At 45.9% G+C, this 22,943-nt stretch overlaps 1 protein-coding gene across 3 annotated transcripts in view; it reads right to left on the bottom strand.

Moving 5' to 3' along the window:
- Positions 1–22,943, bottom strand: part of sgsm2 (small G protein signaling modulator 2) — a 190,324-nt gene that overhangs the window by 12,525 nt on the left and 154,856 nt on the right. For all 3 annotated transcript variants that reach the window (XM_055880646.1, XM_055880645.1, XM_055880647.1), the window contains 3 exons: positions 12,885–13,053; positions 12,589–12,653; positions 9,047–9,192 (listed from right to left, as the gene is read on the bottom strand). In XM_055880646.1, coding sequence (XP_055736621.1) covers positions 9,047–9,192; positions 12,589–12,653; positions 12,885–13,053 — 380 coding nt within the window. The remainder of the gene's footprint in view (positions 1–9,046; positions 9,193–12,588; positions 12,654–12,884; positions 13,054–22,943) is intronic.

Below are 22,943 nucleotides of genomic sequence, written 5' to 3'. Positions count from 1 at the left end.
CCGGACCACGACCTCAACACCAACCCAACAGACCCCACCCTCTCCTAACAGCCCACCTCAGACCCGGACCACGACCTCAACACCAACCCAACAGACCCCACCCTCTCCTAACAGCCCACCTCAGACCCGGACCACGACCTCAACACCAACCCAACAGACCCCACCCCCTCCTACCAGCCCACCTCAGACCCGGACCACGACCTCAACACCAACCCAACAGACCCCACCCTCTCCTAACAGCCCACCTCAGACCCGGACCACGACCTCAACACCAACCCAACAGACCCCACCCTCTCCTAACAGCCCACCTCAGACCCGGACCACGACCTCAACACCAACCCAACAGACCCCACCCTCTCCTAACAGCCCACCTCAGACCCGGACCACGACCTCAAAACCAACAGGGGACAGACAACACAAGACCCACCAACCCAACAGACCCCACCCCCTCCTACCAGCCCAACAGACCCCACCCCCTCCTAACAGCCCCCCTGTCAGCTCCCCTGATAGCTGTCGTGGAAATTGCCATATTATGTTATAATGCTTGTATTGCATTATAATGGTTGTTTTACAATCGACAGAATAGAGTATTCTGTTAACTATTGTGTGTGTGTGTTCCACTGAGGATGGGCCTCTATGAGATAACACTGACAGAGGAGATTGACGATGTCTTTGGGTGATAAAACCTAAAGAGCATTCCAGAGAACATGAGGTAATGGTTCTGTGCTATGAAGTACCAGGTACGAGATTAGAACCTCGCTTTAGGGACCAAACTGAACGATAGTTTATAGCGAATGCTATATGGCTACGGGATACTCCTTTCCATTTATAAAGTCTTCCTTTGTGAATTGTTCCTAATATCTGTGGTTTGTTATGTCGACTAGGGGGGTGTATCTTTGCTATAAAAGATCTCAGTAGCCATTGTGTTGTCACTTTCAACGGTTCATTAGAAATGGTGCATCATTGAAAGTCCTTGCTAATGCAAAGCTCTTATTGTTAAAGATGTAGTTTAAGTATAACTCTGACTGGTGTGTGAAGTTTGTCTCCCTCCTCATTTGGTAATACAGAAATTAACCACCACATAGCTCTCTTGACAACCCTCACACATCCACGAAGGACACACAAAAGCCAGAGATTGTGCTCCTCATTGACTCAAATGGCAAATACATTCAAGAGAATAAACGTTTTCCCCAAACACAAAGTGGCTAAACTCTGGTGCCCAAACACTAGGCATACCCTGGAGCTGTTGTCAGAGGACAGACTAGGGTCCCCCAACCACAGCATAATTCACACGGGCACAAATGACCTGAGAACACAGCAGGATAGGGTGGCCACAGCACCCAAGGGAGTGATTGAAAAAGCATCTTTCACTTTCTCCAACACACAAGTGGTTATCTCCACCTTGCTACCACAAAATACATTTACCTTGAATACAGCGGGGGAATCCAAGAATTTCCCAGGACTGTGCCTCAAAACCTAATGTCTACCTGGTCCACGACTCCACCCTGGACTTGAACAGCCTTTACAACCAGGTACACCTCCACAAGGCAAGAAATCCCCACATTTTACAGGACCCTGAAGGATGTCACCCTAAACCGTAGTTCCAGCACCTCACACAGGAGCAACAGAGTAATGGACACCCCTTGTAGACCAGCGAGACACCCCTCCCAGACCTGCAAGACCACCTCCCGAAAGACCTGCACCGAGAGAAGCCAAGCCAAGAGGACCTACACCCAGACCACAGCTTCACCAGCCACACCCCAACCAGCTGAAACCACACCAAATAAACCCTGGTCACACCCTATATAGACCTAACTCACTCGATTAAATTAGGCCAAAACAGGAACATTTTTACATCTGTCTAGAATTTAATAAGGAAATTATCTCAACAGGGAAAAATTTCCTCATGTGTGCTACCTATATCCCCAAATAGAATCTACATACTTTAACGATGACAGCTTCTCCACCCTAGAGGGGGAGATCAAACATTTCCAGGCCCAGGGACATGTATGTACTAGTCTGTGGCGACCTAAATGCCAGAACCGGACAAGAACCTGACACTCTCAGCACACAGGGGGACAAACACCTGCCTGGAGGTGACAGCGTTCCCTCCCCCATATGCCCCCCTAGACACAACTACGACAACATAACCAACAAAAAGGGATCAAAACTCCTGCAGCTCTGTTGCACGCTGGGTATGTACATAGTCAATGGTAGGCTTCGAGGGGACCCCTGTGGTAGGTACACCTATAGCTCATCTCTTGGCAGGAGTACTATAGACTACTTTATCACTGACCTCAACCCAGAGTCTCTCAGAGCGTTCACAGTCAGCCCACTGACACCCCTATCAGACCACAGCAAAATCACAGTCTACTTGAACAGAGCAATACTCAATCATGAGGTATCAAAGCCAAAGGAACTGAGTAACATTAAGAAATGCTATAGATGGAAGGAATGCAGTTTGGAAACCTACCAAAAAACAATTTGGCAACAACAAATTCAATCCCTTTTAGACAACTTCCTGGGTAAAACGTTCCACTGCAATAGTGAAGGTGTAAACTTGGCAGTAGAAAATCTTAACAGTATATTTGACCTCTCAGCTTCCCTATCAAATCTAAAAAATCTCAAATAGAAAACCGAAGAAAATGAACAACAATGACAAATGGTTTGATGAAGAATGCAAAAATCGAAGAAATAAATTGAGAAACCTGTCCAACCAAAAACATAGAGACCCGGAAAACCTGAGTCTACGCCTTCACTATGGTGAATCACTAAAACAATACAGAAATACACTACGGAAAAAGAAGGAACAGCATGTCAGAAATCAGCTCAATGTAATTGAAGAATCCATAGACTCTAACCAATTCTGGGAAAATTGGAAAACACTAAACAAACAACAACACGAATAATTATCTATCCAAAATGGAGATGTATGGGTAAACCACTTCTCCAATCTTGTTGGCTCTATAACAAAGAATAAAGAGCAAAAACATATACATGATCAAATACAAATCCAATAATCAACTATTAAAGACTATCAGAACCCACTGGATTCTCCAATTACCTTGAATGAGTTACAGGACAAAATAAAAACCCTCCAACCCAAAAAGGCCTGTGATGTTGATGGTATCCTTAATGAAATGATCAAATATACAGACAACAAATTCCAATTGGCTATACTAAAACTCTTTAACATCGTCCTTAGCTCTGGCATCTTCCCCAATATTTGGAACCAAGGACTGATCACCCCAATCCACAAAAGTGGAGACAAATTTGACCCCAATAACTACCGTGGAATATGCGTCAACAGTAACCTTGGTAAAATACTCTGCATTATCATTAACAGCAGACTCGTACATTTCCTCAATGAACACAATGTACTGAGCAAATGTCAAATTGGCTTTTTACCAAATTACCGTACAACAGACCATGTATTCACCCTACACACCCTAATTGACAACCAAACAAACCAAAACAAAGGCAAAGTCTTCTCATGCTTTGTTGATTTCAAAAAAGCCTTCGACTCAATTTGGCATGAGGGTCTGCTATACAAATTGATGGAAAGTGGTGTTGGGGGTAAAACATACGACATTATAAAATCCATGTACACAAACAACAAGTGTGCGGTTAAAATTGGCAAAAAACACACACATTTCTTCACACAGGGTCGTGGGGTGAGACAGGGATGCAGCTTAAGCCCCACCCTGTTCAACATATATATCAACGAATTGGCGCGGGCACTAGAACAGTATGCAGCACCCGTTCTCACCCTACTAGAATCCGAAGTCAAATGTCTACTGTTTGCTGATGATCTGGTGCTTCTGTCACCAACCAAGGAGGGCCTACAGCAGCACCTAGATCTTCTGCACAGATTATCTCAGACCTTGGCCCTGACAGTAAATCTCAGTAAGACCAAAATAATGGTGTTCCAAAAAAGGTCCAGTCGCCAGGACCACAAATTCCATCTATACACCGTTGCCCTAGAGAACACAAAAAAACTATACATACCTCGGCCTAAACATCAGCACCACAGGTAACTTCCACAAAGCTGTGAACGATCTGAGAGACAAGGCAAGAAGGGCATTCTATGCCATCAAAAGGAACATAAATTTCAACATACCAATTAGGATCTGGCTAAAAATACTTGAATCAGTCATAGAGCCCATTGCCCTTTATGGTTGTGAGGTCTGGGGTCCGCTCACCAACCAAGATTTCACAAAATGGGGCAAACACCAAATTGAGACTCTGCATGCAGAATTCTGCAAAAATATCCTTCGTGTACAACGTAGAACACCAAATAATGCATGCAGAGCAGAATTAGGCCGATACCCACTAATTATCAAAATCCAGAAAAGAGCCGTTAAATTCTACAACCACCTAAAAGGAAGCGATTCCCAAACCTTCCATAACAAAGCCATCACCTACAGAGAGATGAACCTGGAGAAGAGTCCCCTAAGCAAGCTGGTCCTAGGGCTCTGTTCACAAACACAAACACACCCCACAGAGCCCCAGGACAACAGCACAATTAGACCCAACCAAATCATGAGAAAACAAAAAGATAATTACTTGACACATTGGAAGGAATTAACAAAAAAACAGAGCAAACTAGAATGCTATTTGGCCCTAAACAGAGAGTACACAGTGGCAGAATACCTGACCACTGTGACTGACCCAAACTTAAGGAAAGCTTTGACTATGTACAGACTCAGTGAGCATAGCCTTGCTATTGAGAAAGGCCGCCGTAGGCAGACATGGCTCTCAAGAGAAGACAGGCTATGTGCTCACTGCCCACAAAATGAGGTGGAAACTGAGCTGCACTTCCTAACCTCCTGCCCAATGTATGACCATATTAGAGACACATATTTCCCTCAGATTACACAGATCCACAAAGAATTCGAAAACAAATCCAATTTTGATAAACTCCCATATCTACTGGGTGAAATTCCACAGTGTGCCATCACAGCAGCAAGATTTGTGACCTGTTGTCACAAGAAAAGGGCAACCAGTGAAGAACAAACACCATTGTAAATACAACCCATATTTATGCTTATTTATTTTAACTTGTGTGCTTTAACCATTTGTACATTGTTACAACACTGTACACATATATGACATTTGTAATGTCTTTATTGTTTTGAAACTTCTGTATATGTAATGTTTACTGTTAATTTGTATTGTTTGTTTCACTTTTGTGTATTGTCTACCTCACTTGCTTTGGCAATGTTAACAAGTTTCCCATGCCAATAAAGCCCCTTGAATTGAATTGAATTGAATTGAATTGAGAGAGAGAGAGAGAGAGAGAGAGAGAGAGAGAGAGAGAGAGAGAGAGAGAGAGAGAGAGAGAGAGAGAGAGAGAGAGAGAGAGAGAGAGAGAGAGAGACAGAGAGGGACAGAGAGAGAGAGAGAGAGAGAGAGAGAGAGAGAGAGAGAGAGAGAGAGAGAGAGAGAGAGAGAGAGAGAGAGAGAGACCTAAATATAAACACTACTGGCACCCAAAATCAGTACCGGAACCTATTTCAGTCCAAGTGAAGCACTGATTACATGCTCTTTCATGACAGTTAATTTTTCTGAGACCCATTACAATTAGATGAGACTAGGATGGAGGAAGAGAGATATGAGAGGGCTGGGGTTAGCCATTCTAGAGTTGGCAGCAACACAAGAGAACAGTCTATGATCAAAACATACTTCTTTCAAGTCAGTTTCAGAGGGATGGAGAGGGTGAGAGAGAGGGGTGGAGAGAGAGGGTGAGAGAGAGGGATGGAGAGAGAGAGGGATGGAGAAAGAGGGTGAGAGAGAGGGATGGAGAGAGAGGGTGAGAGAGAGGGATGGAGAGAGAGGGATGGAGAGGGATGGAGAGGGTGAGAGAGAGGGATGGAGAGAGAGGGTGAGAGAGAGGGATGGAGAGAGAGGGTGAGAGAGAGGGATGGAGAGAGAGGGTGAGAGAGAGGGATGGAGAGTCTGATGTCTACGTTGCATTGTTATGTTGAATGTGATGACTGGGCGGCAGGTAGTCTAGTGGTTGAGAGAGGGGTAGTCTAGTGGTTAGAAGCAGGTAGCCTAGTGGTTAGAGGCAGGTAGTCTAGTGGTTAGAGGAGGCAGGTAGTCTAGTGGTTAGAGGCAGGTAGCCTAGTGGTTAGAGGCAGGTAGTCTAGTGGTTAGAAGCAGGTAGCCTAGTGGTTAGAAGCAGGTAGCCTAGTGGTTAGAGGCAGGTAGCCTAGTGGTTAGAGGAGGCAGGTAGCCTAGTGGTTAGAGGAGGCAGGTAGCCTAGTGGTTAGAAGCAGGTAGCCTAGTGGTTAGAGGCAGGTAGCCTAGTGGTTAGAGGAGGCAGGTAGCCTAGTGGTTAGAGGAGGCAGGTAGCCTAGTGGTTAGAGGAGGCAGGTAGTCTAGTGGTTGAGAGAGGGGTAGTCTAGTGGTTAGAGGCAGGTAGTCTAGTGGTTAGAGGCAGGTAGCCTAGTGGTTAGAGGAGGCAGGTAGTCTAGTGGTTGAGAGAGGGGTAGTCTAGTGGTTAGAGGAGGCAGGTAGTCTATTGGTTAGAGGAGGCAGGTAGCCTATTGGTTAGAGGCAGGTAGTCTAGTGGTTAGAGGCAGGTAGCCTAGTGGTTAGAGGCAGGTAGTCTAGTGGTTAGATGCAGGTAGCCTAGTGGTTAGAGGCAGGTAGCCTAGTGGTTAGAGGAGGCAGGTAGCCTAGTGGTTAGAGGAGGCAGGTAGCCTAGTGGTTAGAGGCAGGTAGCCTAGTGGTTAGAGGCAGGTAGCCTAGTGGTTAGAGGAGGCAGGTAGCCTAGTGGTTAGGGGCAGGTAGCCTAGTGGTTGAGAGAGGGGTAGTCTAGTGGTTAGAAGCAGGTAGCCTAGTGGTTAGAGGCAGGTAGTCTAGTGGTTAGAAGCAGGTAGCCTAGTGGTTAGAAGCAGGTAGCCTAGTGGTTAGAGGAGGCAGGTAGCCTAGTGGTTAGGGGCAGGTAGCCTAGTGGTTAGAGGCAGGTAGTCTAGTGGTTAGAGGCAGGTAGTCTAGTGGTTAGAGGAGGCAGGTAGCCTAGTGGTTAGAGGAGGCAGGTAGCCTAGTGGTTAGAGGAGGCAGGTAGCCTAGTGGTTAGAAGCAGGTAGCCTAGTGGTTAGAGGCAGGTAGCCTAGTGGTTAGAGGAGGCAGGTAGCCTAGTGGTTAGAGGAGGCAGGTAGCCTAGTGGTTAGAGGAGGCAGGTAGTCTAGTGGTTGAGAGAGGGGTAGTCTAGTGGTTAGAGGCAGGTAGTCTAGTGGTTAGAGGCAGGTAGCCTAGTGGTTAGAGGAGGCAGGTAGTCTAGTGGTTGAGAGAGGGGTAGTCTAGTGGTTAGAGGAGGCAGGTAGTCTATTGGTTAGAGGAGGCAGGTAGCCTATTGGTTAGAGGCAGGTAGTCTAGTGGTTAGAGGCAGGTAGCCTAGTGGTTAGAGGCAGGTAGCCTAGTGGTTAGATGCAGGTAGCCTAGTGGTTAGAGGCAGGTAGCCTAGTGGTTAGAGGAGGCAGGTAGCCTAGTGGTTAGAGGAGGCAGGTAGCCTAGTGGTTAGAGGCAGGTAGCCTAGTGGTTAGAGGCAGGTAGCCTAGTGGTTAGAGGCAGGTAGCCTAGTGGTTAGAGGAGGCAGGTAGCCTAGTGGTTAGGGGCAGGTAGCCTAGTGGTTAGAGGCAGGTAGTCTAGTGGTTAGAGGCAGGTAGTCTAGTGGTTAGAAGCAGGTAGTCTAGTGGTTAGAGGCAGGTAGTCTAGTGGTTAGAGGCAGGTTGTCTAGTGGTTAGAGGAGGCAGGTAGCCTAGTGGTTAGAGGAGGCAGGTAGCCTAGTGGTTAGAGGAGGCAGATAGCCTAGTGGTTAGAGGAGGCAGGTAGCCTAGTGGTTAGAGGAGGCAGGTAGCCTAGTGGTTAGAGGAGGCAGGTAGCCTAGTGGTTAGAGGAGGCAGGTAGCCTAGTGGTTAGAGGCAGGTAGCCTAGCGGTTAGAGGATGCAGGTAGCCTAGTGGTTAGAGGCAGGTAGTCTAGTGGTTAGAAGCAGGTAGTCTAGTGGTTAGAGGCAGGTAGTCTAGTGGTTAGAGGAGGCAGGTAGCCTAGTGGTTAGAGGCAGGTAGTCTAGTGGTTAGAAGCAGGTAGTCTAGTGGTTAGAGGCAGGTAGTCTAGTGGTTAGAGGCAGGTAGTCTAGTGGTTAGAAGCAGGTAGTCTAGTGGTTAGAGGCAGGTAGTCTAGTGGTTAGAGGCAGGTAGTCTAGTGGTTAGAAGCAGGTAGTCTAGTGGTTAGAGGCAGGTAGTCTAGTGGTTAGAGGCAGGTAGTCTAGTGGTTAGAAGCAGGTAGTCTAGTGGTTAGAGGCAGGTAGTCTAGTGGTTAGAGGCAGGTAGTCTAGTGGTTAGAAGCAGGTAGCCTAGTGGTTAGAGGCAGGTAGCCTAGTGGTTAGAGGAGGCAGGTAGCCTAGTGGTTAGAGGAGGCAGGTAGTCTAGTGGTTAGAGGCAGGTAGCCTAGTGGTTAGAGGCAGGTAGCCTAGTGGTTAGAGGCAGGTAGCCTAGTGGTTAGAGGCAGGTAGTCTAGTGGTTAGAGGCAGGTAGTCTAGTGGTTAGAGGCAGGTAGCCTAGTGGTTAGAGGCAGGTAGTCTAGTGGTTAGAGGCAGGTAGTCTAGTGGTTAGAAGCAGGTAGTCTAGTGGTTAGAAGCAGGTAGTCTAGTGGTTAGAGGCAGGTAGTCTAGTGGTTAGAGGCAGGTAGCCTATTGGTTAGAGCGTTGGACTAGTAACCGAAAGGTTGAAAGGTCGAATCCCCGAGCTGACAAAGTACAATCCGGTTGTTCTGAACAGCGCAGTTAACCCACTGTTCCTGGAATTAAACATTTACAATTACAAAGGTAAAAAATGTGTTCTGCACGGACTTGCCTAATAAAATTATAATAAATGACTAAGCAGTCTGATGTCTATGTTACATTGACCCCTTCTAGAGGACAAGCTGTAACATTAAACTCACCCAATCAGCACCTAACCAGCCAACCAGCTACCCATCCACCAATCCACCCAGGCAGCCACCTACTAACCAACCCAGGCAGCCACCCACAAACCCACCTTGCAGTCTTTCTGGTACTTGCTCCACAAGTCTTTACTCAGGCCCCCCGACGCCTCACACGGTTTGTCCGGAGGGACAATGTTGTGGTTGACCAGTGCTGACAGGTGGGTACGGACCGTGGACAGGTGTCGACAGTAGGCCAGCCCTGCAGGGAGGGAGGGACAAGAGACAGGTGTGGCGAGAAAGAAGAAGGGAAAGAAAAGGGCAAGAAGGAGTTGAGAGAAAGAAAGACATGAAAGAAGACAGGAGGTCTCTTCCTTTACGCCATAGGAACTGGTCTCTTCCTTTACGACATAGGAACTGGTCTCTTCCTTTATGCCATAGGAACTGGTCTCTTCCTTTACGACATAGGAACTGGTCTCTTCCTTTACGCCATAGGAACTGGTCTCTTCCTTTACCACATAGGAACTGGTCTCTTCCTTTATGCCATAGGAACTGGTCTCTTCCTTTATGACATAGGAACTGGTCTCTTCCTTTACGCCATAGGAACTGGTCTCTTCCTTCACCACATAGGAACTGGTCTCTTCCTTTATGACATAGGAACTGGTCTCTTCCTTTACGACATAGGAACTGGTCTCTTCCTTAACGACATAGGAACTGGTCTCTTCCTTTACGCCATAGGAACTGGTCTCTTCCTTTACGCCATAGGAACTGGTCTCTTCCTTTACGCCATAGGAACTGGTCTCTTCCTTTACGCCATAGGAACTGGTCTCTTCCTTTATGACATAGGAACTGGTCTCTTCCTTTACGCCATAGGAACTGGTCTCTTCCTTTATGCCATAGGAACTGGTCTCTTCCTTTACGCCATAGGAACTGGTCTCTTCCTTTACGCCATAGGAACTGGTCTCTTCCTTTACGACATAGGAACTGGTCTCTTCCTTTATGCCATAGGAACTGGTCTCTTCCTTTACGCCATAGGAACTGGTCTCTTCCTTTATGCCATAGGAACTGGTCTCTTCCTTTACCACATAGGAACTGGTCTCTTCCTTTATGCCATAGGAACTGGTCTCTTCCTTTATGACATAGGAACTGGTCTCTTCCTTTACGCCATAGGAACTGGTCTCTTCCTTCACCACATAGGAACTGGTCTCTTCCTTTATGACATAGGAACTGGTCTCTTCCTTTACGACATAGGAACTGGTCTCTTCCTTAACGACATAGGAACTGGTCTCTTCCTTTACGCCATAGGAACTGGTCTCTTCCTTTACGCCATAGGAACTGGTCTCTTCCTTTACCACATAGGAACTGGTCTCTTCCTTTATGCCATAGGAACTGGTCTCTTCCTTTACGCCATAGGAACTGGTCTCTTCCTTTACGCCATAGGAACTGGTCTCTTCCTTTACCACATAGGAACTGGTCTCTTCCTTTATGACATAGGAACTGGTCTCTTCCTTTACGCCATAGGAACTGGTCTCTTCCTTTACCACATAGGAACTGCTCTTCCTTTACGCCATAGGAACTGGTCTCTTCCTTTACGCCATAGGAACTGGTCTCTTCCTTTACGACATAGGAACTGGTCTCTTCCTTTACCACATAGGAACTGGTCTCTTCCTTTATGACATAGGAACTGGTCTCTTCCTTTACGACATAGGAACTGGTCTCTTCCTTTACCACATAGGAACTGGTCTCTTCCTTTATGCCATAGGAACTGGTCTCTTCCTTTACGCCATAGGAACTGGTCTCTTCCTTTACGCCATAGGAACTGGTCTCTTCCTTTATGCCATAGGAACTGGTCTCTTCCTTTACGACATAGGAACTGGTTTCTTCCTTTACGCCATAGGAACTGGTCTCTTCCTTTACCACATAGGAACTGGTCTCTTCCTTTACGACATAGGAACTGGTCTCTTCCTTTACGCCACAGGTGTCAAACTCATTCCACGGGGGGCCGAGTGTCTGCGGGTTTTCGCTCCTCCCTTGTACTTGATTGATGAATTAACATCACTAATTAGTTAGGAACTCCCCACACCTGGTTGTCTAGGGCTTTATTGAAAGGAAAAACCAAAAACCTGCAGACACTAGGCCCTCCGTGGAATGAGTTTGACACCCCTGCTTTACGCCATAGGAACTGGTCTCTTCCTTTACGCCATAGGAACTGGTCTCTTCCTTTACGCCATAGGAACTGGTCTCTTCCTTTACGCCATAGGAACTGGTCTCTTCCTTCACGCCACAGGAACTGGTCTCTTCCTTTACGCCATAGGAACTGGTCTTTTCCTTTACGCCATAGGAACTGGTGTCTTCCTTTACGCCATAGGAACTGGTCTCTTCCTTTATGCCATAGGAACTAGTCTCTTCCTTTACGCCATAGGAACTAGTCTCTTCCTTTACGCCATAGGAACTGGTCTCTTCCTTTACGCCATAGGAACTGGTCTCTTCCTTTATGCCATAGGAACTAGTCTCTTCCTTTACGCCATAGGAACTGGTCTCTTCCTTTACGCCATAGGAACTGGTCTCTTCCTTTACGCCATAGGAACTGGTCTCTTCCTTTACGCCATAGGAACTGGTCTCTTCCTTTACCACATAGGAACTGGTCTCTTCCTTTACGCCATAGGAACTGGTCTCTTCCTTTACGCCATAGGAACTAGTCTCTTCCTTTATGACATAGGAACTGGTCTCTTCCTTTACGCCATAGGAACTGGTCTCTTCCTTTACGCCATAGGAACTAGTCTCTTCCTTTACGACATAGGAACTGGTCTCTTCCTTTACGACATAGGAACTGGTCTCTTCCTTTACGACATAGGAACTGGTCTCTTCCTTTACGCCATAGGAACTGGTCTCTTCCTTTATGACATAGGAACTGGTCTCTTCCTTTACGCCATAGGAACTGGTCTCTTCCTTTACGACATAGGAACTGGTCTCTTCCTTTATGCCATAGGAACTGGTCTCTTCCTTTACGCCATAGGAACTGGTCTCTTCCTTTACCACATAGGAACTGGTCTCTTCCTTTACGACATAGGAACTGGTCTCTTCCTTTACGCCATAGGAACTGGTCTCTTCCTTTACGCCATAGGAACTGGTCTCTTCCTTTACGACATAGGAACTGGTCTCTTCCTTTACGCCATAGGAACTGGTCTCTTCCTTTACCACATAGGAACTGGTTTCTTCCTTTACGCCATAGGAACTGGTCTCTTCCTTTACGCCATAGGAACTGGTCTCTTCCTTTACGCCATAGGAACTGGTCTCTTCCTTTACGCCATAGGAACTGGTCTCTTCCTTTACGCCATAGGAACTGGTCTCTTCCTTTACGCCACAGGAACTGGTCTCTTCCTTTACGCCATAGGAACTGGTCTCTTCCTTTACGACATAGGAACTGGTCTCTTCCTTTACGCCATAGGAACTGGTCTCTTCCTTTACGCCATAGGAACTGGTCTCTTCCTTTACGCCATAGGAACTGGCCTCTTCCTTTACGACATAGGAACTGGTCTCTTCCTTTACGCCATAGGAACTGGTCTCTTCCTTTATGCCATAGGAACTGGTCTCTTCCTTTATGCCATAGGAACTGAGAAACAAACAACTCTGAGAGAGAAAACACAGACAGACTTACATCCGTAGAAGGCCCTGGAGACGATCTGCCGTTTCATATTCTGGCACAGCATCTTCAGAGGGCTCCTGGAGTCAGGACACACATAAAGCGGTGAGATTGTGATTTCAGGTTATCAATTAATGATGTGATCCATTCTCTGCAGGAGTGTACGTGTATGTGCACGTGTGAGTCCATGCGTGTGTGTGTGTGTGTGTGTGTGTGTGTGTGTGTGTGTGTGTGTGTGTGTGTGTGTGTGTGTGTGTGTGTGTGTGTGTGTGTGTGTGTGTGTGTGTGTGTGTGTGTGTGTATATTCTCACCGGTCGTGGATGCAGGTGCAGCCTGCTGGGTATTCCAATGAGACGTTACTGCCTCCTGCGGAGCAAGGCAGACATGACGACATGTGACTGGTGCACTCTGCTCCCTGCTGCCATGACGACGGGCTGCCTCCCATATAGGCTCCCTGGATGTCCATCATCTCCCCATGGTCTGGAGGGTGAGGGGGGATAGAGAGGGATGGAGAGAGAGGGATGGAGAGAGAGGATGAGGGGGGATGGAGAGGGTGAGAGAGGGAAGGAGAGGGTGAGAGAGAGGGATGGAGAGAGAGGGATGGAGAGAGGGATGGAGAGAGATGGATGGAGAAAGAGGGATGGAGAGAGAGGGATGGAGAGGGTGAGAGAGGGATGGAGAGAGATGGATGGAGAGAGGGATGGAGAGGGATAAGAGAGAGGGATGGAGAGGGTGAGAGAGAGGGATGGAGAGAGAGGGATGGAGAGAGGGATGGAGATGGATAAGAGAGAGGGATGGAGAGCGTGAGAGAGAGGGATGGAGAGAGAGGGATGGAGAGGGTAAGAGATAGGGATGAGAGAGAGCGATGGAGAGGGTGAGAGAGAGGGATGGAGACGGTGAGAGACAGGGATGGAGAGAGAGGGATGGAGAGGGATGAGAGAGGGATGGAGAGGGTGAGAGAGAGGGATGGAGAGAGAAGGATGGAGAGGGTAAGAGAGAGGGATGAGAGAGAGCGATGGAGAGGGTGAGAGAGAGGGATGGAGAGGGTGAGAGAGAGGGATGGAGAGGGTGAGAGAGAGGGATGGAGAGAGAGGGTGAGAGAGACGGATGGAGAGAGAGGGATGAGAGGGTGAGAGAAAGGGATGGAGAGGGTGAGAGAGAGCGATGGAGAGAGAGGGATGGAGAGGGTGAGAGAGAGGGATGGAGAGGGTGAGAGAGAGAGATGGAGAGGGTGAGAGAGAGGGATGGAGAGGGTGAGAGAGAGAGATGAGAGAGAGCGATGGAGAGGGATGGAGAGGGTGAGAGAGGGTGAGAGAGAGGGATGAGAGAGAGGAATGGAGAGAGGGGGGATGGAGAGGGGGGTGAGAGGGATGGAGAGAGAGGGTGAGAAAGAGGGATGGAGAGAGGGGGATGGAGAGGGTGAGAGAGAGGGATGGAGAGAGGGGGATGGAGAGGGTGAGAGAGAGGGATGAGAGAGAGCGATGGAGAGGGATGGAGAGGGTGAGAGAGGGTGAGAGAGAGGGATGAGAGAGAGGAATGGAGAGAGGGGGGATGGAGAGGGGGGTGAGAGGGATGGAGAGAGAGGGTGAGAAAGAGGGATGGAGAGAGGGGGATGGAGAGGGTGAGAGAGAGGGATGGAGAGAGGGGGATGGAGAGGGTGAGAGAGAGGGATGGAGAGAGAGGGTGAGAAAGAGGGATGAGAGAGGGGGGATGGAGAGGGGGGTGAGAGAAGAATGAAGAGAGAGGGGAGAGAGGGGGGGATGGAGAGAGAGGAATGGAGGTGGGGAAAGAGGATGGAGAGAGAAGGGAGAGAGAGGTGGAGGGGGATGGAGAGAGAGGGATGGAGAGAGGGGGGTTAGAGTGGGGTGAGAGAAGGATGGAGAAGGGGGAATGGAAAGGGGGAGAGAGAGGGATAGAGGTGGGGTGAGAGAAAGGGAGGGGAATAGAGAGGGATGGAGGGAGAGGGGGATGGAGAGGTGAATGAGAGAGAGATAGGGAGAGAAGGGAGAGAGTGAGGGATGAGAGAGAGAGAGAAAGTGATGGAACAAGACAACAGCAAGGAAAATAGATAAAATGATGATGGACAGAGAATCACTCTTAAGGTGCTCTGAGACTAGGCTGTAAACTAACCTGTTGGCTGCGTCCAGTACGTGTCATTGGTTTCCTTATTGGCTAAATAAAACAAGATCTCTTGTCTGGCTAGAATGACATGTTCTGTTGCCCAGGCTCTAACTCAACCAAGACATCGATTCAGGGAGAGAGAGAGATTTCTCTCTTTGTCGATATCAGATTCAAATGACTCTTTCAAATATTGTATATTTAATTTAGCTTACATTGCTCACATAGATGTATGAGGTATACATTTTACAGAGCCTTCAGAAAGTATTCATACTCCTTGACTTATTCCACATTTTGTTGTGTTAAAGCCTGAATTCAAAATGGATCAAATTGAGTTTTTTTCTCTCACCCATCTACAAACAATATCCCATAATGACAAAGTGAAAACATGTTTTTTTTAAACATTTTTGCAAATGTATTGAAAATTAAATACAGAAATGGTTCATTTACATAAGTATTTACACTCCTGTGTCAATACATGTTAGAATCACCTTTGGCAGCGATTACAGCTGTGAGTCTTTCTGGGTGAGTCTCTAAGAGCTGTGAGTCTTTCTGGGTAAGTCTCTAAGAGCTGTGAGTGTTTCTGGGTAAGTCTCTAAGAGCTGTGAGTCTTTCTGGGTAAGTCTCTAAGAGCTGTGAATCTTTCTGGGTAAGTCTCTAAGAGCTGTGAGTCTCTCTGGGTAAGTCTCTAAGAGCTGTGAGTCTTTCTGGGTAAGTCTCTAAGAGCTGTGAGTCTTTCTGGGTAAGTCTCTAAGAGCTGTGAGTCTTTCTGGGTAAGTCTCTAAAAGCTGTGAGTCTCTCTGGGTAAGTCTCTAAGAGCTGTGAGTCTTTCTGGGTAAGTCTCTAAGAGCTGAGAGTCTTTCTGGGTAAGTCTTTAACAGCTGTGAGTCTTTCTGGGTAAGTCTCTAAGAGCTGTGAGTCTCTCTGGGTAAGTCTCTAAGAGCTGTGAGTCTCTCTGTGTAAGTCTCTAAGAGCTGTGAGTCTTTCTGGGTAAGTCTCTAAGAGCTGTGAGTCTTTCTGGGTAAGTCTCTAAGAGCTGTGAGTCTTTCTGGGTAAGTCTCTAAGAGCTGAGAGTCTTTCTGGGTAAGTCTTTAACAGCTGTGAGTCTTTCTGGGTAAGTATCTAAGAGCTGTGAGTCTTTCTGTGTAAGTCTCTAAGAGCTGTGAGTCTTTCTGGGTAAGTATCTAAGAGCTGTGAGTCTTTCTGGGTAAGTATCTAAGAGCTTTGCACACCTGGATTGTACAATATTTGCCCATTTTTGTAATTATTCAAACTCTGTCAAGTTGTTCGTTGTTCATTACTAGACAGCCATTTGCAAGTGTTGCCATATATTTTCGATTTAAGTCAAAACTGTAACTAGGCCACTCAGTAACATTCAATGTCGTCTTGGTAAGAAACTCAAGTGTATATTTGGCTTTGTGTTTTAGGTAATTGTCCTTATATGAAAGGTACTCAGTGACGTGTTGTGTTGGATTTGCCCCAAATATAACGCTTTGTATTCAGGACAAAAAGTACATTTCTTTGCCAAATTAAGTGCCTTGTTGCGAACAGGATGTATGTTTTGGAATATTTTCATTTTGTACAGGTTTTCTTCTATTAATTTATTGTGGAGTAGCTACAATGTTGTCGATCCATCCTCAGTTTTTTCCTATCAAAGCCATTAAACTCCGTAACTGTTTTAAAGTCACCATTGGCCTCATGGTGAAATATCTGAGCGGTTTCCTTACTCTCTGGCAACTGAGTTAGGAAGGACGCCTGTATTTTTATAGTGACTGGATGTATTTATACACCATCCAAAGTGTAATTAATGATCAAAGGGACATTCAATGTCTTATTTGAATTTCTACATCTACCAATAGGTGCCCTTTGACCGCCATTGGAAAACCTCCCTGGTCTTTGTGGTTGCTCGACTGAGGGACCTTACAGATAATTGTTTGTGTGGGGTACAGAGATATATATATATATATATATATTTTTTTTTACCTTAATCTTACTAGGCAAGTCAGGTAAGAACAAATTCTTATTTTCATTGGCGGCCTAGGAACAGTGGGTTAACTGCCTTGTTCAGGGGCAGAACGACATATTTGTACCTTGTCAGCTCGGGGATTTGATCTTTTAACCTTTCGGTTACTAGTCCAACGCTCTAACCACTAGGCTACGCTGCCGCCTCTACACACTAACCACTAGGCTACGCTGCCGCCTCTACACTCTAACCACTAGGCTACGCTGCCGCCTCTACACACTAACCACTAGGCTACGCTGCCGCCTCTACACTCTAACCACTAGGCTACGCTGCCGCCTCTACACTCTAACCACTAGGCTACGCTGCCGCCTCTACACTCTAACCACTAGGCTACGCTGCCGCCCCAAAGTGAGGTATGACTATGAGGTAGTCATTCCAAAATCAGGTTAATTATTGCACACTGAGTGAGTCCATGTGACTTGTTAAGAAAATGTTGGCTCCTGAATGTATTTAGAAATCGGCATAACAAAGGGGTTGAATACTTATTGACTAAAAACATTTCAGATTTTCATTTTTATTCATTTGTAAACATTCCTGAAAACATAATTCCACTTTGACATTTTTGGGGGTATTGTGTGTAGGCCAGTGACAAAACATATCCATGTAATCCATTTTAAATTCAGGCTGTAAGACAACAACATGTGGGAAAAGTAATGGGGTGTGAATACTTCCGGAAGGCACTGTATCTATATGGTTATCCATAAGTGAGTCAGACAAACATCATAAAACACAAAAACATTATATTGAGAATAAACAAAAACGTGGAATTGAATAAGAAGACGTTTTGGGAAGCGAGAGCAGAGCATGCTGGGGGATTAGGCCAGGCAGAGAGGATGCTGGGAAGGCATGCTTATAGAGCCCAGTCAGAGAGAAGATACAGAGTACAAACTGTCTCTACAAAAAAGACCAAAAACGACATTAGGAGAGGAGAGGAAAGGAGAGGGGGAGAGGAGGAGGAGAAGGACATGAGGAGAGAGACAGGGCAGCGGGGTTCTCAGGCCATGCAGGAAGCATAAAGCATAAAGCCAGATCGTGACGACAAAAAAAAGCCAAATGCCAAAACAGGAACAAAAAGAAAACAACTAAATGTCCATTAAGGGTTAAAAATACAAAGAAAGAATCATAAAAACATCAACATCAACAAAATGCTCTTCACCTTAATTCTTCAGGGTGGAGCAGATTACCTGTTATAAATATGAGTAGCTGTTCTTTGTTCAGCAAAAAAAAAAACAAGAAATCAAAACGATAAAACATAACCAAACATAAAACGCTGCCTGGAAAAAGAGACCCCGCATTCGGACTCCCTAGAATAGTTTTGTTTTGTTGGGCTATGCGAGTTCAAAGTTCAACAGGAAGTGATTTTAGGGGTTTTTGGTATACACTCCCGGGTGTTGACATAACAATACTGTAACAGGGTAGGAACCAAAGTGTGACAGGGTAGGAACCAAAGTGTTGTCCATGTCTCTACTACTGCGGAACCCCACAGGACCTAGTCGTCACAATGGAAGGGACGAGGGGACGACGGGGGTTAGTGAAGAATTGCAGTGAACAGCATTGCAGAAAAAAACGACTGCACGAACAGATAAAGAGGAAAAACTAAATCAGAGCAAAGAAATCAATCAAAAATATATATACAGTTGAAGTCGGAAGTTTACATACACTTAGGTTGGAGTCAATAAAACTCATTTTTCAACCACTCCACAGATTTCTTGTTAACAAACTATACTTTTGGCAAGTCGGTTAGGACATCTACTTTGTGCATGACACAAGTCATTTTTCCAACAATTGTTTACAGACAGATTATTTCACTTATAATTCACTGTATCACAATTCCAGTGGGTCAGAAGTTTACATACACTAAGTTGACTGTGCCTTTAAACAGCTTGGAAAATTCCAGAAAATGATTTTATGGCTTTAGAATCTTCTGATATGCTAATTGACATAATTTGACTCAATTGGAGGTGTACCTGTGGATGTATTTCAAGGCCTACCTTCAAACTCAGTGCCTTTTTGCTTGACATCATGGGAAAATCAAAATAAATCAGCAAAGACGTCAGAAAAAAAATTGTAGACCTCCACAAGTCTGGTTCATCCTTGGGAGCAATTTCCAAATGCCTGAAGGTACAAGTATAAACACCATGGGACCTAGCAGCCGTCATACCGCTCAGGAAGGAAATGTGTTCTGTCTCCTAGAGATGAACATACTTTGGTGCGAAAAGTGCAAATCAATCACAGAACAACAGCAAAGGACCTTGTGAAGATGCTGGAGAAAACAGGTACATAACCTGAATGGCAACTCAGCAAGGAAGACGCCACTGCTCCAAAACCGCAATAAAAAAGCCAGACTACGGTTTACAACTGCACATGGGGACAAAGATCATACTTTTTCGAGAAATGTCCTCTGGTCTGATGAAACAAAAATAGAACTGTTTGGCCATAATGACCATCGTTATGTTTGGAGGAAAAAGGGGGAGGCTTGCAAGCCGAAGAACACCATCCCAACCATGAAGCACAGGGGTGGCAGCATCATGTTGTGGGGGTGCTTTGCTGCAGGAGGGACTGGTGCACTTCACAAAATAGAAGGCTTAATGAGGTAGGAAAATTATGTGGATATTTTGAAGCAACATCTCAAGACATCAGTCTGGAAGTTAAAGCTTGGTCGCAAATGGGTCTTCCAAATGGACAATGACCCCAAGCATACTTCCAAAGATGTGGCAAGATGGCTTAAGGACAACAAAGTCAAGGTATTGGAGTGGCCATCACAAAGCCCTGACCTCAATCTTATAGAAAATGTTGTGGGCAGAACTGAAAAAGTGTGTGCGAGCAAGGAGGCCTACAAACCTGACTCAGTTACACCAGCTCTGTCAGGAGGAATGGGCCAAAATTCACCCAACTTAATGTGGGAAGCTTGTGGAAGGCTACCCGAAACATTTGACCCAAGTTAAACAATTTAAAGGCAATGCTACCAAATACTAATTGAATGTACGTAAACTTCTGACCCACTGGCAATGTGATGGAAGAAATAAAAGCTGAAATAAATAATTCTCTCTACTATTCAATCTGACATTTCACATTCTTAAAATAAAGTGGTGATCCTAACTGACCTAAGACAGGGAATGTTTTACTAGGATTAAATGTCAGGAATTGTGAAAAACTGAGTTTAAATGTATTTGGCTAAGGTGTATGTAAACTTCCGACTTCAACTGTATATATATATAGAGAGAGAGACATAGAGATACAGTACATATATATATAGAGAGAGAGACATAGAGATACAGTACATATATATAGAGAGAGAGAGATATATAGAGATACAGTACATTTATATATAGAGAGAGATATATAGAGATACAGTACATATATATAAAGAGAGAGATATATAGAGATACAGTACATATATATAGAGAGAGAGAGAGAGACATAGAGATACAGTACATATATATATAGAGAGAGATATATAGAGATCCAGTACATATATATATATATATATAGAGAGAGAGATATATAGAGATACAGTACATATATATATAGAGAGAGATATATAGTGATACAGTACATACATATAGAGAGAGAGAGATAGAGAGATACAGTACATATATATATAGAGAGAGAGATAGAGAGATACAGTACATATATATATAGAGAGAATGATATATATATACAGTATATATATATATATAGATAGAGATATATAGAGGGGGGGGGGGGTATTCCTACCAGTAGAAACAAACAAGACACCTTCTTTTAAAACAAAATGAAACTGGTTGCTGCATATCTCACATGCAAACAGGTCAGGCATGTTGCAGTGAACGTAAATGAAGACAATGGAGCCAAAACAAAAAGTAAACAGAAGGGTTAAGAGAACCAAACCAACAACAGGTGCCACAAAGGAAAAACAACAGAGCAAATTATCAAAGCATTTCTTTGTGCCCCAAAATCCAGACCCAACAGCGCTGAGAGGAGAGGACCACAGTGACTGGGAATAACATGGTACTGCTCTACTGAGAGAAGGGAACCATCATTCCCTATAAAGTTGACTTATTTGGACCAGGGCCCATAGTGAAGAGATAACAGTCTCTAAAGGGACTAGGGAGGGAGGGAGGACAGTCATTAGAGATATCAGTCTCTAAAGGGACTAGGGAGGGAGGGAGGACAGTCATCAGAGATAACAGTCTCTAAAGGGACTAGAGGGAGGACAGTCATTAGAGATAACAATCTCTAAAGTGACTAGGGAGGGAGGGAGGACAGTCATCAGAGACAACAGTCTCTAAAGGGACTAGAGGGAGGACAGTCATCAGAGATAACAGTCTGTAAAGGGACTATGGAGGGAGGGAGGACAGTCATTAGAGATAACAGTCTCTAAAGGGACTAGGGAGGGAGGGAGGACAGTCATCTGAGATAACAGTCTCTAAAGGGACTAGAGGGAGGACAGTCATTAGAGATAACAGTCTCTAAAGGGACTAGGGAGGGAGGACAGTCATCAGAGATAACAGTCTCTAAAGGGACTAGAGGGGGAGGACAGTCATCAGAGATTACAGTCTCTAAAGGGACGAGGGGGATAGGGAGGACAGTCATCAGAGATAACGGTCTCTAAAGAGACTAGGGGGGGAGGACAGTCATCAGAGATTACAGTCTCTAACTGGACTAGGGAGGGAGGACAGTCATCAGAGATAACAGTCTCTAAAGGGACTAGAGGGAGGACAGTCAGAGATAACAGTCTCTAAAGGGACTAGGGAGGGAGGGAGGACAGTCATCAGAGACAACAGTCTCTAAAGAGACTAGGGAAATAGGGAGGACAGTCATTAGAGATAACAGTCTCTAAAGGGACTAGAGGGAGGACAGTCATTAGAGAACAGTCTCTAAAGGGACTAGGGAGGGAGGGAGGACAGTCATCAGAGATAACAGTCTCTAAAGGGACTAGGGAGGGAGGGAGGACAGTCATCAGATACAACAGTCTCTAAAGAGACTAGGGAGATAGGGAGGACAGTCATCAGAGATAACAGTCTCTAAAGGGACTAGGGAGGGGGGACAGTCATCAGAGACAACAGTCTCTAAAGGGACTAGAGGGAGGATAGTCATCAGAGACAACAGTCTCTAAAGGGACTAGGGAGGGAGGGAGGACAGTCATCAGAGATAACAGTCTCTAAAGGGACTAGAGGGAGGACAGTCATCAGAGATTACAGTCTCCAAAGGGACTAGGGAGGGACGACAGTCATCAGAGACAACAGTCTCTAAAGGGACTAGGGAGGGAGGGAGGACAGTCATTAGACATAACAGTATCTAAAGGGACTAGGGAGGGAGGACAGTCATCAGAGATAACAGTCTCTAAATTGACTAGAGGGAGGACAGTCATCAGAGATTACAGTCTCCAAAGGGACTAGGGAGGGAGGACAGTCATCAGAGACAACAGTCTCTAAAGGGACTAGAGGGAGGATAGTCATCAGAGACAACAGTCTCTAAAGGGACTAGGGAGGTAGAGAGGACAGTCGTCAGAGATAACAGTCTCTAAAGGGACTAGAGGGAGGAAAGTCATCAGAGACAACAGTCTCTAATGGGACTAGGGAGGGAGGACAGTCGTCAGAGATAACAGTCTCTAAAGGGACTAGAGAGGGAGGGAGGACAGTCATTAGACATAACAGTCTCTAAAGGGACTAGGGAGGGAGGACAGTCGTCAGAGATAACAGTCTCTAAAGGGACTAGAGGGAGGACAGTCATCAGCGATTACAGTCTCCAAAGGGACCAGGGAGGGAGGACAGTCATCAGAGACAACAGTCTCTAAAGGGACTAGAGGGAGGATAGTCATCAGAGACAACAGTCTCTAAAGGGACTAGGGAGGGAGGGAGGACAGTCATCAGAGATAACAGTCTCTAAATGGACTAGAGGGAGGACAGTCATCAGAGATTACAGTCTCCAAAGGGACTAGGGAGGGAGGAGAGTCATCAGAGACAACAGTCTCTATAGGGACTAGGGAGGGAGGGAGGACAGTCATCAGAGATAACAGTCTATAAAGGGACTAGGGAGGGAGGGAGGACAGTCATCAGAGATTACAGTCTCTAAAGGGACTAGGGAGGGAGGGAGGACAGTCATCAGACATAACAGTCTCTAAAGGGACTAGGGAGGGAGGACAGTCGTCAGAGATAACAGTCTCTAAAGGGACTAGAGGGAGGACAGTCATCAGAGATTACAGTCTCCAAAGGGACTAGGGAGGGAGGACAGTCATCAGAGACAA

Source organism: Salvelinus fontinalis, chromosome 24 (assembly GCF_029448725.1).
Source record: "Salvelinus fontinalis isolate EN_2023a chromosome 24, ASM2944872v1, whole genome shotgun sequence".
Lineage (NCBI taxonomy): Eukaryota > Metazoa > Chordata > Actinopteri > Salmoniformes > Salmonidae > Salvelinus > Salvelinus fontinalis.
The sequence above is the reverse complement of the archived record's forward strand: the minus strand, read 5'-3'. Positions and strand labels throughout refer to the sequence as shown.